The sequence below is a fragment of the Oryx dammah genome, unplaced genomic scaffold (assembly GCF_014754425.2).
Source record: "Oryx dammah isolate SB20612 unplaced genomic scaffold, SCBI_Odam_1.1 HiC_scaffold_2, whole genome shotgun sequence".
NCBI lineage: Eukaryota > Metazoa > Chordata > Mammalia > Artiodactyla > Bovidae > Oryx > Oryx dammah.
In genome coordinates, this window is record NW_024070186.1 from 56938449 (window position 1) to 56955239 (window position 16791).

At 38.5% G+C, this 16791-nt stretch overlaps 1 protein-coding gene across 4 annotated transcripts in view; it reads right to left on the minus strand.

Moving 5' to 3' along the window:
• Positions 1 to 15036: 15036 nt before the first annotated feature.
• The window catches only part of ZBBX (zinc finger B-box domain containing), a 121388-nt gene continuing 119633 nt past the window's right edge, over positions 15037 to 16791 (minus strand). For all 4 annotated transcript variants that reach the window (XM_040248246.1, XM_040248255.1, XM_040248240.1 and 1 more), the window contains one exon: positions 15037 to 15315. In XM_040248246.1, coding sequence (XP_040104180.1) covers positions 15189 to 15315 — 127 coding nt within the window. In that variant the 3' untranslated portion in view covers positions 15037 to 15188. The remainder of the gene's footprint in view (positions 15316 to 16791) is intronic.

Consider the following 16791-nt stretch of genomic DNA (forward strand, 5'->3'; position numbering starts at 1 on the left):
TAGATTATTTTAAAACTCTGAAGAACACCATGGACTCTTTCCAGAGTACAAACTTATGCAAGTTTACAATTTCATAGGATTCACAAACTCCCTGGAGCTTCTTCAGGGACCTCTTCTACCATATTCCGGAGACCTCAAGGTAAGAAATGCACTCCATCTAATTCTCTGATCAAGCCTCTATGTATCCCGTTGCTGCTGAGCCCTGTGTTCTGATGATTTGTTCAACATCCTGGATCTTCTCTTGCTGTCATTCTGCCTTTATCTTACTCCATTTACTGTCCTAAATACCAGGGGTCGGCAGGAGCTCAGCTATTTGTCTCCTTTTATTTCCCGTGTGTCTGCGTAAGACTGGCTCATTCTCTTTGCCTATAGATGGATAAGGTACCTTCCCTGAGCTCCAGTGCCTGTCCCACAGAGGAAATATGATTTCGATCTAGGTCCTAGACCCTTCCAATATCTTCAGGTGTATTTCCAAAACGCTTTCAAAGACTCTAAAAGTAGAAAAGAAAAAAGAAAAAAAAACCCTCTGATATTGGATATCATTTAAATGAAAAGACTTTTAAAAATCTCTTATTTCTTCAGCTTCTTACAACTAGAAGTGAATGAAAATAGGCTGTAGAGTCACTTTACACATTAAGAGGTTATTGCTTAAACTCCTTTCAGTAGAACCAGAGGCTACAGAGTTAAAGTGCTCAATTGATAAAAGTACATCATTAGAACAATGACTCAGCTTCTGAGTCAAGCTGAGTTTTTCCAAAACAAGGTGCTCAGCAGTCCATCTTGGGATTTGTGCATTATGCTGCTCTAAGCATGTACAAGGTGTTATTCCACTCAATTAGAATAGCAGTCATAAGAAGGGCTTCTTGCTCATCAGAGAGCACTTAGAACAGTGCTGTTTAAATATTTTAGATGAGAAATCTTCAGTGGAGAAAAACCTTATACTTTTTTAGTGATAGGGAAAAGACAGAAGTCGAGCATTTGCACTGAAACTCAGGTAGGGGTTGCAACCCTGCCCATACATCATCCACCCTGAGCGGTCTTCTTAGGACTACCAGTGCTCCATGGAGCAGAGTTTCAAACATATTTACATAAAATATTTTCATCTATGTTGAATCTAAGTTGCATATGACAGTGCAGGGAATAAATATCTCAACAAATAGTACAGATACTGCTTCCCATCTTCCATAAAGTTAAAAAAAAAAAAAAAGGAAGACAGCTAAAGTTCCCTGGTGATGTCTGTTTTTCTAGTAATTCGAGAAGACAATTCAGTGCCTTGCTGTTCTGCTATACTGCCATTTATGACTGCCTTCATCTTGTCCCCATGAATAAGTGGAGGTCCCCCTTGCTTTTTTTCCATACTGTCATCAGTACTCACTGTATAAATTGGAAAATAGATTCTATTGTTTCCTGTTCCTTTAGGGCAGAATATCAGATCCCTAGGGCTTGGAGAATATACTGATACCTGATGTCAAACCTTAAGGTAATCTTAGTACATGGAAATGCAGAATCTTCCATCTTCAAGCTATAAATTATCTGAATACATAACTAAATGATAATTACTAAACTTATTAATGAGAAACCCCAAAAGGCAATTGATGCCTTCTCTAGGAGGGATATTTCTGTCACATAAATTTTATCAAGAATGTTTTCAACCTCCACCCAACTGTCTTGGCTGTGATGACAACATCTAAATCATTCTCAAGACCCAATTGAAGATCACTTCATCTGTGAAGACGTCCTTAACACAAATCTCAGAGAGGTGAGGTCAATCTACATTCATTAGTGCAGTTATTCATGTGTCTATCCTCTGGATCAGACCACAAATTCCTTGAGGCAGGATTCATACTTTATTCATTTAGCCCCAGAGCCTACTTCAGCGCCGAGCACATAATGGATTGTCAAAAATGTTTATTAAGTGACTAATACTGACTACCGATATAAATGAGGTACCTCACAGAATTGTTCTGTGGTCAGGAATACTAAGAAATCTGATGATGCAAGTAGTACCTGAGCCTAAAAAGGATAAAAAAAAGCCAGACACTAGCTTTAGCTCCCCTGCCAACCACATTTTACCACTGACAAAACTACATACACAACCTTTAGGAGAAAAATGACCACTGTGATGCCAAGAGTATAAATATTTCCACACGTCTAAATTTTGCTACTGATATTTTATTCAGCCAAGATCTATTGAAGGCAATTGAGATTTTGTTGTTGTTTTTCAAGAACACACATTTTAAAGAATTAAACTATAATAAAGCTACATTCAAATATTTTACTATGAAAAATCCAATCCCAGCACCTGAAATTAAGATCTGTTCCATAAATCAATAGTAAACTCTCTTTTAAAAGTTCACTAAAGTGGAAAAAAGTAGAAAGGAAGTACTGTACACGTTGACAAGTATAGACTCCCAGAATGGGAAAGCCTATATTTGAAATTCAACACCCTCACTTACTAGCTCAGTAGCCTAGGCACATTATTTAATTATCCTGAGAGTCTATTTTTTCATATGCGAAATAGGGAATATTGGTAGTACTTACTAGGTATCTATCTTTGTTGTAAGGCAATGAAAATGTTTACATTATGATGCTCAATGTATGGTAGAAAGTTGCAATAGAAAATTTCTTCTCAACCCCTATCTACAGATCTTTGCCAAGGGGAAAAAAAATCTTTAATTCAATCAGTATTCACTAATGATGATATTGACCAATTAATGTTCTCTGTGCCAGACACACACTAGTGACACAGTTATGAATGAGACAGCTTTCAGGGAACTTACATTCTGTATAATAGGAAAAACATTTAGTATATAAGAGGGTAGAGTGAAGACATATGTGGCTCCTTTATATAAAGAGACCAGTGAAACTTCTCTGGGCTTCCTATGAGGCACTAGTGGTAAAGAAATCACCTGCCAGTGCAGGAGATATGAAATACAGGTTCAATTTCTGGGTTGGGAAGATCCTCTAGAGCAGGAAATGACAACCCACTCCAGTATTCTTGCCTGGAAAATTCCATGGGTGGAGAAGCCTAGCGGGCTACAGTCCATGGGGCCATAGAGAGTCAGACAAGACTGAGGGACTACACAGCAGCAGCAGAAACTTAACTTCTCTGACTGATAATTGAGATGAGATCTGAACTGAAGGGGAAACTTTGCAAGGATCTGGTGGCGGGGGGCAGGGTGTCACAGATGGAAGAGTAAGTATAGTGGTCCTAAAGCTAGAACCTTCTTGAGTTCAAATAACAGCTCAGAGCACAGGGAGCTCAAGGAAGGGTAGGCCATGAGGCTGTAGAGTGAGGCATGCGCCTGATTTTATGAAGCGTTGGTAGACATTGGGAAACTTTGACTTTAGTTCTAACTGTAATGCAAAGAGGGGCTTGAGCTGAGGAGACAATGTGATCTAATCTTCATTTTTGAAAGATAATGCTGGCTGTTTTATGAAGTCAAGCTATTGGGTCCAGTGTGAGAGGAGTGGATTGGGTGGGAATGATGGAGGAAGTAGTTGGATAGGGAATTTTCACGGCATATTTCAAGACAGAATTAACAGAAGTTACTATAGAATGGGTTAATGTCTGAAAAGAAAAGGAAGATTCAAAGGTGACTCCTAGTGTCTTTAGCTTGAGCAATTAGGTGAACAGTGCTGTCACTGAAAAATAAGAGTGAAGGAGGAGCCAGTTTGCCAAGAAAAATCAACATTTCTCTTTTGGACCTGCCAATATCCTAACTCGGAGTTAAGGGATGATTTTTAAGGTGAAATTATATGTTTCAGAATGGAAAGGATGACTTTTTAAAAATATAGATACAGGAGGCCACAAGATTTTTCCCCCATATGTCAGGGAATATCCATGATATTTAGATGCTGAGAAAAGTAAAAGGAATTTCAGACAACACTATAAAGACACAGTCACTAAGATTAAAAAAAAAAAAAAAACTCATGAGACTATGGTGTCCCCAATGATAATGTGAAGAACAGTTTCAAAGAGGATGGAGGAGTCAACCACATCAAATGATGCTGAGAGGCTAAGGTGAGCTCTGAGAGAAATGAAGGTTGTTATTGACAAGAACACTAAGATTAGGTGGCAAAAACAAAAGCCTGATTTCATGGGTCAAAGAGAACACAGGAGGTGAGGCACTGATACCGCTTTTGAGAAATTTTACTATAGAGAGAGCAAAAGTGATTATGAGGGGAATGGCTCATGAGGATATGGGTTCAAAGAAGTCTCTTTTTCAATGGAAGTCATAACAATATCCTGTCCCCTCTCTAAAAGGAACTTTTTGAATTGAACAAGAGATAGGAATCCTATCTCCATTAACAAAATGAAAGTCATGGAGTCGTCCAACTCTTTGCAATCTCACAGGCCAGAATACTGGAGTGGGTAGCCTTTCCCTTCTCCAGGGTATCTTCCCAACCCAGGGATCAACCCAGGTCTCTCGCATTCCAGGCAGATTTCTTACCAGCTGAGGCATAAGGGAAGCCCAAGAATACTGGAGTGGGTAGCCTATCCCTTCTCCAGCAGATCTTCCTGACACAGGAATTGAACCAGGGTCTTCTGCATTGCAGGTAGTTTCTTTACCAACTGAGATATCAGGGAAGCCCCTTTATTAACAAATCTCCTACTAAATCTGTGGTGAGTATTGAAATGGGTATTCATTCCAGGAAAAAAAAAAAAAGCTTAAGCTCAGTTTAAATTTTGTACAGTTGGGATTCCATTAAGAAAATGCAAAAACACTTCTTCTGAAGTACCATTTACATTCACTGGTGTTGTAGAATCAAGCAGAATAATTTCTCTATATCTAGTTGAGAAACTGAAGCATTTCTATTTCTAGAACAGAAGACACCATATAATAAAAAATTGACCATTTGGTACAATTATAATCTATCATTCTTATTTATAGAAAAATAAAATTTTATTCATTTAAAGAAGTCTCAATGAGTCAGATACTTTAATTCATGAAAAGGTAGGAAATATTTTTAGAAATATGAAAAATTAAATTGAGACCTTTTACCTAGCTTAATGTCAAATCTGTTTTTTATGTAATAGTACAATAAACTATGTTCCACTAATACCAAATAAATGTGTTTTTAATGATGTTATAATAAACCTAAAATCTTGAGAGTAATGTTGTCAAAGTATGATTGTTTCAAACTGGAAAATAAACCATTTACCCCTAGTGCAACATTTGTTTGTGGCTAAACGGCTCAATTTCACCTTGGTATTTATCTGATAGCAGGAGGAGACATATCCTTGGTAAAAGTTCTATCATCATTATCCCTTATTTCAATCACAAGCATCTGGTTGAGGTTTCGTTCCTCCTCTATAAAGAACAAAATGGGAGTATTTCAAAAACCAATAAAGGGGACCCTGTGTGAGACAGGCTGTCAGACTCATCTGGCTCTGGATGGCAGGCAAGCCAAGGGGGGACACCTGCCACATTTGTAACATTGCTGTTGAGAGTCCACTGGGGCCTCCAGAGAATACTGTGCCCCAAGGAGAATTTGGTGTGAAATTTCACTTCATAATTGTCAAGTAGATCAGTCCTGGAAATGAAAAAGTGTTGTGATGAGGACATTGGGGAAAAAAACTTAGACCGAAGGTCCAGGTTACTCAATTTCAGCAATGGCTCTTTGAGAATAGAGTAATATTTATACTCTGGTCATGTTTGGGAACGTGTCCTGGAGGAGGTGTAAGAAGAGCCCCTGAATGGCAGGTTGCTACTGTCTGAGACAAGGTACCCGCCTGCACTGTTCCCATACATCAGGGTCCTAACCTGCCACTAGCCCGCCATTCCTTCCCCTTTACTGTCCTTCTCCTCACACCCACTCCAATATTTTTACAACTGTCCTACAAACCTCCTCTCTTTGACTTTGCATTCCTTCCTTGAGTGACTTTCAGGGAGGTCTGTGGCATACCAGACTCACTTCCCTTTTCAAAACAGCCTTAAATCATTGCCCTGGGCCTGTTGAGTGCAGAGGCCCTATTTTATAACAAGTTGTCCTTCCTTTTCTCCACTCCTTCTCCATGGTCTGGAAACAATTGTTTGAGCCTGACCCAGCCCAGGGCCCTCCTTAGGCAATCACATTACCTGGTTTGAAAATATAAACTGGACCAATCTAGCTTCCCTCTCTAGATTTAGAATTGAAAAACCAACTCAAAAGACTGAAACTCTTAGCTGTCTGAATAGGGCTGAGGGAGGCTGTGAGAAAAGTGAGAGGTCTGAATGAACATTAATAAAGTAAATCCTTGGGCATAAGCAGAAAGCACAAATGAAGGTAAGAAGCCAATCAGGAGGGAGAAACAAAACTAATGTGCACCCCCCTCCCTACCACCCCCCTCCCCCCAACCTCAAATCAGGGACCCATGAGTGTCCACAATTATGTGGAAAGAGAACTGTCTCAAATCCAAGTCTAAGTCCCTGTGAGGTCAACTCTTCTACAGTTCCTGTTCTTAGATTTCCACACAATTCCACTTCTCATTAAAATAAGCCCATTTTACTTTCAGTATTTTGAGTAGGCTTTTGTGTATGGGCTTCCCTGGTGGCGCAGAGGTTAAAGTGTCTGCCTGCAATGTGGGAGACCTGGGTTCGATCCCTGGGTCGGGGAGATCCCCTGGAGAGGGAAATGGCAACCCACTCCAGTATTCTTGCCTGGAGAATCCCATGGACGGAGGAGCTTGGTGGGCTACAGTCCATGGGTCACAAAGAGTCGGACACGACTGAGCAACTTCACTTTCACTTTCTTTCACTTTGTGTATGAAGAAAAATATTTTAACTAGAAGTCAGTTAGCAATACAGGCAGCTGACTAAGGTTGGATGATGTTTGGATTGTTGTTTAGTCACTAAGTTGTGTCCGACTCTGGCGACCCCACAGACTGGAGTCTGACAGGGTCCTCTTGTCCATGGAATTCTCCAGGCAAGAATATTGGAGTGGGTTGCCATTTCCTTCTCCAATGTTTCAATATTTTCCAATAAATTGAGCAGGAGAAACTGTCTTCCCTCCATAGTTCTCTAGAGTCTAGTCTTAAACCAAAGACATATAAATCCAGTCATGTATCTTAACATCTAATATTCCGTGACAACATAAATCCCAGAAAACCAGCCTGAAAGGGCGTTCAGAGATCTTCCCAGACACTAGACCAATGATTGCTAAATTTTCTCACAGAATTCTTTCTTTAGTCTTACAAAGAACCCGTTCATATAAAAAATATCCAACTACAGATGCTTTTGTTGGGCAACTCAATCCCACTTATACTCCCCAACCAGATCAAGAAACACTGAGTCCCCAGAACTCAGTTTAAAAGCAATTACTCTCTCATTTTATATGTATTCTAAAGGATTTCAGCAGTGCCCTATGGGAACATAACCTTGAGGCTTTATCTCTGAGAGCATCTGTAATCTCTGGCTCCATTGTACAAATATTCAACAGTCCTATAAGAAGAAATCATTTTATATTTGTTCTCTGTGTATTCTTAGGAAAATTTCCATCATAGGTTTCAAAATAGCCTACTATTGGAACATTCATTTGAGACAAATATTTCCTATCACAGTATTTTTAACAGAGTGCACAAGTCTTTGCCAAAGCAGATTGGATTTGGGCACCAGCCCAAAGACTGAACTTTAAAGAGATGTAGAATGTGTTTCAAGAAGTCCTAAGGTGAAAACTTGAAGCTGAATAATGATGACGTCTCTGTTTGTGTAACTCCAGTATGTCTTTCAGACTACAAAAAGTATGGTTTCTATAAGAAATTGAGTGATTTAAGTCTGTGTGTCTTAAATTTGAGTGATTTAAATCTCAGCAGGTTGGTTTCTATCATGTATTTTCAAATCACATTAATGTAAAATCCATATATTCTGAGAGCATGAAGCTGTGGATCAAGGATGAGAATAGCATTCTGTGACAGAGAGGCCAGTTGCCTCAGAATCTGCTCTCTCCCATCTTCCCCAGTGACACAATCCCAGTTTTATTCTGAGCAGCAACACAACCACTTAAGCAGCTACATTTCTAAGCTCCCTTGCATCTAGACGTGGCTAAGTTCTGGCCAATAAGATATAAGCAGAAGTATTGTGTGAGATTTCCAGAGAGACTAGTTTCAAGGAAGTTGCCTCATTGAGGAAGCGCCTATCTTGCTCTCCCCACTGTCCCACTTCTAGCTGCCTCAAACTCAGCTGGTGATGGATAAAAATTGCCATCTCCTAGGATGAGGGGACCTTGAAGATAGAAACAACCCACCGAGATGTATCTCCCTGATGAACTCTTGATTACCTAATCCCAGACTTTACATACAAGGAAGTGAATACCATGTTATTCCGCTGTCTTTGATATTTCCTGTAATATAAAGGTAAACAAAATCCTAACAGATTCAGTAGTCTACCTTACAAGATATTCTTCCAGAGCTATGGCATAGAGGTTAGAGGAGAAAGTAGACGTGATGATTACTTTTGAAAACTAAAATGTGCATCTGTTTGTCTCATGCTTCCACTTGCAACTTTCATTTGTTAAGTATCAGTTCAGTTCAGTCGCTCAGTCGTGTCCAACTCTTTGTGACCCCATGAATCGCAGCATGCCAGGCCTCCCTGTCTATCACCATCTCCCGGAGTTCACTCAGACTCATGTCCATCGAGTCCGTGATGCCATCCAGCCATCTCATCCTCGGTCGTCCCCTTCTCCTCCTGCCCCCAATCCCTCCCAGCATCAGAATCTCTTTCAATGAGTCAACTCTTCACACGAGGTGGCCAAAGTACTGGAGTTTCAGCTTTAGCATCATTCCTTCCAAAGAAATCCCAAGGTTGATCTCCTTCAGAATGGATTGGTTGGATCTCCGTCCAGTCCAAGGGACTCTCAACAGTCTTCTCCAACACCACAGTTCAAAAGCATCAATTCTTCGGCACTCAGCTTTCTTCACAGTCCAACTCTCACATCCATACATGACCACTGGAAAAATATAGCTTTGACTAGACCGACCTTTGCTGGCAAAGTAACGTCTCTGCTTTTCAATATGCTATCGAGGTTGGTCGTAACTTTCCTTTTTTGTACAGTTCTTCTGTGTATTCTTGCCACCTCTTCTTAATATCTTCTGCTTCTGTTAGGTCCATACCATTTCTGTCCTTTATCGAGCCCATCTTTGCATGAAATGTTCCCTTGGTATCTCTAATTTTCTTGAAGAAATCTCTAGTCTTTCCCATTCTGTTCTTTTCCTCTATTTCTTTGCATTGATCGCTGAGGAAGGCTTTCTTATCTCTTCTTGCTATTCTTAGGAACTCTGCATTCAGATGCTTATATCTTTCCTTTTCTCCTTTGCTTTTCGCTTCTCTTCTTTTCACAACTATTTGTAAGGCCTCCCCAGACAGCCATTTTGCTTTTTTGCATTTCTTTTCCATGGGGATGGTCTTGATCCCTGTCTCCTGTACAATGTCACAAACCTCCCTCCATAGTTCATCAGGCACTCCATCAGATCTAGTCCCTTAAATCTATTTCTCACTTCCACTGTATAATCATAAGGGATTTGATTTAGTATAGAAGTATAGAAGCTGTCAAAGAACTCTGGTCATTTGAATAAACAAGGACAAAACCTTATCCAATAAAAGTATGACAATTACCTAAATAATGTGAAATTATATCAAAACTTACCTTAAAACATCTCTTTCAGAGTTATTTAGAATATATAAGGTTCAGTTTAGTTCAGTCGCTCAGTCGTGTCCGACTCTTTGCGACCCCATGAATCGCAGCACGTCAGGCGTCCCTGTCCATCACCATCTCCCGGAGTTCACTCACACTCACGTCCATCGAGTCCATGATGCCATCCAGCCACCTCATCCTCGGTCGTCCCCTTCTCTTCCTGCCCCCAATCCCTCCCAGCATCAGAGTCTTTTCCAATGAGTCAACTCTTCTCATGAGGTGGCCAAAGTACTGGAGTTTCAGCTTTAGCATCATTCCTTCCAAAGAAATCCCAGGGTTGATCTCCTTCAGAATGGACTGGTTGGATCTCCTTGCAGTCCAAGGGACTCTCAAGAGTCTTCTCCAACACCACAGTTCAAAAGAATCAATTCTTCGGCGCTCAGCCTTCCTCACAGTCCAACTCTCACATCCATACATGACCACAGGAAAAACCATAGCCTTGACTAGACGGACCTTAGTCGGCAAAGTAATGTCTCTGCTTTTGAATATACTATCTAGGTTGGTCATAACTTTTCTTCCAAGGAGTAAGCGTCTTTTAATTTCACAGTAATTATAAATAGGGATGAAATACATTTCCCTCCTAGAAAGTTTGCTAAGCATTTGTATGTATAATAATGTGTACTTGTTTCTGAATAGAAAACAATTCACCTATTGCTTCCTTCTGGCAGAAATAAGGGCATAAAAAGAGCCCTTTCACACCTACATTTTCATAAATGTTATTGTACTGTATATGTATCTGAAAAGAAAAAAAGAAACAGAAGATAATCCCATCAATCAATTAAATCTTTTCATTTTAAACATAACTGTCACCTCATGGAGAACATTAAAAACATTCTCTCCTTTTCCTTAACTATGAAAGACATTTGCATTAAAAGAGGAGGATCTTTATTTCCTTAAAGTTCGTCTATGCCTGCTGGTTATTCCCCAGCTAAAGCCATAATCCTGTTTGCAACATCATAATCATTTACCCAGCAAACAATCAGGGTGTCACTAACAAAGAATTATGACTTTAGGTGGGGGATAAACTACAGGCACAGATGAACTCTGAGGAAATAAAGATTGTTTTCATGCAAATGTGGCTAGTAATAAATAACCAATGATGAAATTTATGATGAAACAGAATGCTCTATAAAAACAGATTTGGGGAGGTATAAATAGTATGTTTTCAAAATTTCTCCTTTCTGGAAGTATGATGCACAGTGTTTATAAAGTACCAGTGCAATTTTAATATTTAAAAACTCTGAATTTACACATGATAGAAGAAATCTATAAATACAGAGAATAATGTTTCAGAAATATTTTTAATTAAATTAATTTAGATATTTAGATTTCAACATTAATGCCAGCTTTACTCACTCATGCAGTCTTCATTTTTGATACTGAGTGATTTTCATAGGTCATTTATGTCAACTTGGCCCTAAATTCACTAATTAATCCACCCGTTAATTTGTCTGTATATTCAATGAACGTAGGGTAAACACATGAGAAATTATGACAGTTAGCATGGCACAGCACTTTCTAGTTCCCAAAGGGTTTCTGCACTCAATACATTTTATACTCGCACCATCTTTTGAGCTAAGTCAAGCCAGTCAGTATCTTTTCCTCCAATTCAGAAAGGAACATTCAACAAAGTGATCTGCCATCTAGTAAACAGTGTAACCTGATAAGCTGTGCTTCTCCCACTATATATACTATGCTGTCTTTCCTTGGGAAAAGTTAGGGATTGAGGCAGCTTATCAATTGGATCCTGCACATTTTTTCTTTCATTCATCCGTTCATTACTAATGACCACTCAATCTCAGCCAGGCATAAGACAGGGGCTGAACTTAGAGTGGTGAACAAAACAGGTAAACTCCGTGCTCTGTTGAACTGTATCATCTAGTTGAGATATATACATTCAAAAAACACACAAATAAATTAAAAATTATCAGTGTTACAGAGGAAAAAGTAGGACACTACGAGTAGGAATAAAATGAATAATGGGAATTAATTTAGATAGAAGTTAAGAGTCTCTTGAGAAGGTACATTTTCAGACGTTGGAGATGAGAAAATGGCATGTCCCCGAAGTCGAGATGAGATAAGCATTGCTCAAGATCTTTCCAACAACTGAATCATAGGGACAAAGAGAACTGGTTTTTCTGAATCAAGGCATTATTTAAAATATTTCAGTGCCTTATTATAGAGATGGAGCCACTGTGTATGTCATCTGTTCAAGAAAAATTTTTCTTGCCCCTCCTGTATAAAACCCAGAATGAAGTGGTCTTAAGCATGGGGTGTGCCACTGGCCTGCGTTGTGTGACTCATTCAGAGTGCACCAAATATGGATGACTTCAATGAGTATCAAAAGACATATTAAATTATCAACTATCATTTAATTTTGTTTCCATCATGTGTATGGCCAGAATTGTAAAATTACAGGATTTACTCTGGCTGTACACCAAAGGCAAGTCTGAATATACATTGCTAAATCCCAATATGCATGTAAAATCATGTTATCACTTGTCCAGGAGTTTCTAGAGGCACACTGCACTAACTCTACAATTGGGAATATGGTTGTGATTCTTCTAGAATGTCTGTAACTCTCTCAGTTCCACAGTGAGAACTGGGCTTATGCCTTTAACAATGATTTTAAGCTTGATCTCCAAGATGAGAGAACACACTTGAAGTTGCTTCAGGCAAAGGTTCTAATCTTATTTAGTTTTTTATTTCCTCATTAGACTAATGACGAATGAATTAGGAACTTTTCTAAATGTGTGGTTATGGGAAGCAAATAAAGGCAGAAGGGGGTCTGCTCTGCCCCAAAGGACCCTCATGTTTAATTTCAATGTTATATTGGAAGTCAAATGACAAAGTCAGTGGTTCATTCCTTATTTCAAATTCTGGCCAGAAACACACCAATGACAACTAATTATCATCTTAATTTTTACTTCAAAATTCTTACATTATAAAAAGTAATAGAATATTATAAAATCTCCTTCTGAGCTAGTTAACAAAAGATTCAAGCCATGACTGAATACACAGAAGGAAGAGTAGTGGGCCTACTTTCCTAATGAGAACAGGATAACATTTCCTACCATTTCATCTGAGAAAAAAAAAAAATAGAGTTTTACAAATTGCACCCAGAAGAACAATTTTCTTTTTCATCAAAAGGGAAAGGAAGATGTCTTAGAGCAAAGGAGGAGAAGAAAAGCCAAGAAACTTTAAACCTGAGCAGACACACTGAAAAGAAAAATAGCAGCTCTTCCTACCTGAACAGGTGAAGAGGAAATCCCCATTTTAACTACAGATACTAAACCATTTTAACAACAGATACTAAAATTCAGCCTCAGGGTAAGATACCACAAGGGCTTTTGACACAAATGATAAAGATTCAAGGGTGACTCTGTTGTCTCTGGGATTGTGGTTGAAGAAGTGCTAAGAGAACAATAACAATACTGAGGACTCACATTCTTAAAGTTATTTCTTTTGAAAAATTATATTCTGATAGTATAATTGGCTTTCCTGATTACTTCGTGTTCACTTATGTAAATCACTTTTTACAAATGGCATTTGTATGCTAAAAGACATAGAAATGCTGACAGGTCTCTGTATCGTCCTTTTCTACCCTATAAGTAGATGGTGTGTACGAATGCCAATACAATTTATTATGCCATGAAAAAAGTATCAAAGATAGATTTACACTAAGCAACCATCAGTCTATATGGGGTCTACCCAGAATCTCAGAATTTAGAATCTTATAATACTATCCAGATTTAAAAGAGTTTGAATCCTGAGATATGACTATGCTGTGGTGACATAATGGTTATGCCAAACTGTAGGGATGTTTCTCTGGTAAGTCAACAAATGCCTTAAGGAGAAACTGTCCAAAGACTTTGCAAAGTGACATCCATAAAACTATCCTCCTTTCATCTTCTGTCCCTTTTGAAGCTCTTTCCTTATAAAATTATGTGAAACCTTGACTACAAACCAACCCCAGGGTCCACTACCACTCAGGACTAGCAAAACACTTTGAAATGTAGCTTGGGTTGTTTTTTTTTAACCTATCACAACAATCCTCCATACTGACTGTGTTTGTACTAGTCAGGGAAACACAGTTTGTACTTCTCCATAGAAACAGAACCAGTTGTGATGGCTACCAAATTCAAAATCTACAGGGCAGACAGCAAGGCTTGGGACCAGGGAAGGGTTACTTCACCTGAAGGCAGTCTGAAGACAGAATTCTCTCTTCCGTAGAGGACCTCAGTCTACTATGGACAGTAATCTGCTTTACTCAAAGTCTGTTGATTTAAATGTTAATCTCACCTGAAAAACACATTTATAGAAAGATCTAAAATAAAGTGTGACCGATATCTGAGTGCTTTAGCCTGGCCAAGTTGCTACATAAAATGAACCATCACACTGGCCCTCCCAAAATTAGATAATTAAGGGATCTTTCCACTGTTTTACCATAACAGAGAATGGCAAGTATCATGTTCATTTTATTTCAGGTCCTCTTTTTCTCTTCTAGCAGCAACTTTTGATGCTACCAAAACACCTGTAAATGTCAAAAACACCAACAGGAAGAAAAAAACTAATCAAAGTAAAAAATGGATTCCAGTCTCAGTGATACTGCCAAGTATAACTAGGCCATCAAATGTACATTGGTGATATAATTATTTAAAATATAATTTAACAATTAAATATTACTTTAAAGATAAGCATGTACTAACATATAATATTTTTTATCAACTATACTTCAATAAAAATAAATTAATTTTAAAAAGATAATCATGTACTGTCAGGGGAAGCACACTTATTGAAACTGCCCTCCCTGGCCAGGCACCATAGTAACCATTTGCATGAGCTGTTTTATGACAGGAGGTCCTGATAAGCCACCAACAACCGCAAGAGTTTGGGAAAGGTCAAAAGGAGACGTCACGTGTCCGTCCACTTCCCAGAATCCCTCTCACTAGCATTCATCTTGGCTGAGTGATGCGTGCGCCACCAGGAAAGACTCTGAATTAGAATGATTGACCAAAGACCACCCGGAAACTAATCCCATCACCATAAAACCCAAGACTGCAAGCCACATGGCAGGGCTGTTCTCCTGGGTTCCCTTACCCTACTGCTCTCCACACGGGTGCCCTTTCCCAATAAAATCTCTTGCTTTGTCAGCACATGTGTCTCCTCAGACAATTCATTTCCAAGTGTTAGACAAGAGCCCAGTTTCAGGCCCTGGAAGGGGTCCCCCTTCCTGCAACAGTACTACCTTCCTGCAACAGTACTACATTCTGATAAGTTCTTAGAGACAGTTACAACTTATTTTTTAAATTTCATTGAATGTTACTAATATAATCTGCAATCTGGAAGAAAAAGTCCTTAAACTTATAATTTCACTAATTTTTATTAGTCTGTAAACCTTGAAATATCAGAGACAATAATCAAAAATCTCTATCACCCGGACAGGTAATCACTTGATAACTTTTTTCAGGTTTGCTTTACTCTGGGTACAAAATGGAAAAAGTAATGAATGATCACTAGGTACTCTTTGACCAAGGGAGCGTAATGACATGTTGCTTGTCAAAAAAATCTTCTTCCTCCTCATCCGTACTGCTCTCAGAAACTGTCAGCAAAGACTGGATTCCAGTATCCTTTTCAGAAGAGCTGGAAATACATTAAAAGGTCAATACACAATATACAGAACCAGGTTTCAACTCTCCATTTATCTTCTGATCAATACTACACACACTGAAGTAATTGGAGGCAGGCAGACATGAGGGGGGCTATTTCAGACTGAGACCATAATTCCCACTGTGCCCAATAACAAAGCCTCCATGATCCTCATCATTCTCCCTCTCTCCAGAGATAAAGCCACAGTGGAACCAAGGAGAGAAGATTTCATGGTCTCTGGTTGCATCTTTCATTGGTGATACCTCAGAAGGTACTTCAGAAACTTGCAGAGCCTCCAGGTTCTTTTTAAGAACATTCATCATTACCTTGGTGGTTTAACAGAATCCCAATGAATAAGCTGCCAGATAAATCACTTCCTTTGTATACAGTAAATTAGGACCATGTGGATAGCCAGTCTAGATATGCCAAAGCCAAAATTAATGACAGCCACTATGTAGTTCTTTTACTTTGTTGCATCTTATGGTGAAAAGGAACTCATGAAAACCCTAGTGTGTTGCTGTGTGGGGCTTGGGGTAAGAAGTAGTATGGGGGCACAGAGAGGAGTCCGCATAGTTCAGATACTTTGGTCCAAGTTATTAAAAATTTCAGCCCATGTACACTACTAAATAATATAAAATATAACTCTTCTTTGGGTTTTATGCCCCAAACAGGCTAAACCAGCATTTAGTAAAGTCTTGTCGGTGGTCCAGTTCAGATCTTAAATGTGATTAAAAACAAAACAAAACAAAAAAAAAACCTTTCACTCATCTAAATAAAGAAGGACAAAGTAATCACTTTTTCATGAAATTTTTAATTTTAAAGAATTGTGCTTTATTCTATTAATATAATCCCCTTATATTTAGTCCTAAATGTCTTTTTTATGAAGTTGGTTTAGTAACTTTGGTTTATTTTTAGGGAAAAAAATAGCAACTTTATACTGATCCCTTTAAAAAAAAATGTAAGTGGTATTAGAAATGGAAAAATCCTTGGACCACAGATAAATGATTTTCTCCTTCAGAAAGACAGAATATGAACTCTTGATTCCTTTTTACTACAATATTAGACTTCAACAAATCAAAGGAATTTACAATTCAAGGGGATTTTATTTTACTTCTTTCTCAGTCTGTTTAGAAGAATCACTCTTCCTTTTCCAGGGAATTCTAGTATGACCATAACACCTTGACATGATAGACTACTTTTCTGAAGATTTATTAGTTTTATCAATGTTCCTTATAAACTGATCACCATTTCTAAATGCTCTTATCCTGTGTAAGGGAAGAATGAAGTCATACAGATTAAAATGACATCATTAACAATCTAGACTTGATTTCAAAAAGGAGACTTCTCAATATTCTATTCTAAAAACTTTATTCATGTTGAATAAGAGTCTATGAATGCAAAGTATTGAAATTCAGTAAGTTAATGAAGACAAGTAAGGCAACTGTTTTTCAATATAAGAAGAAATACTGA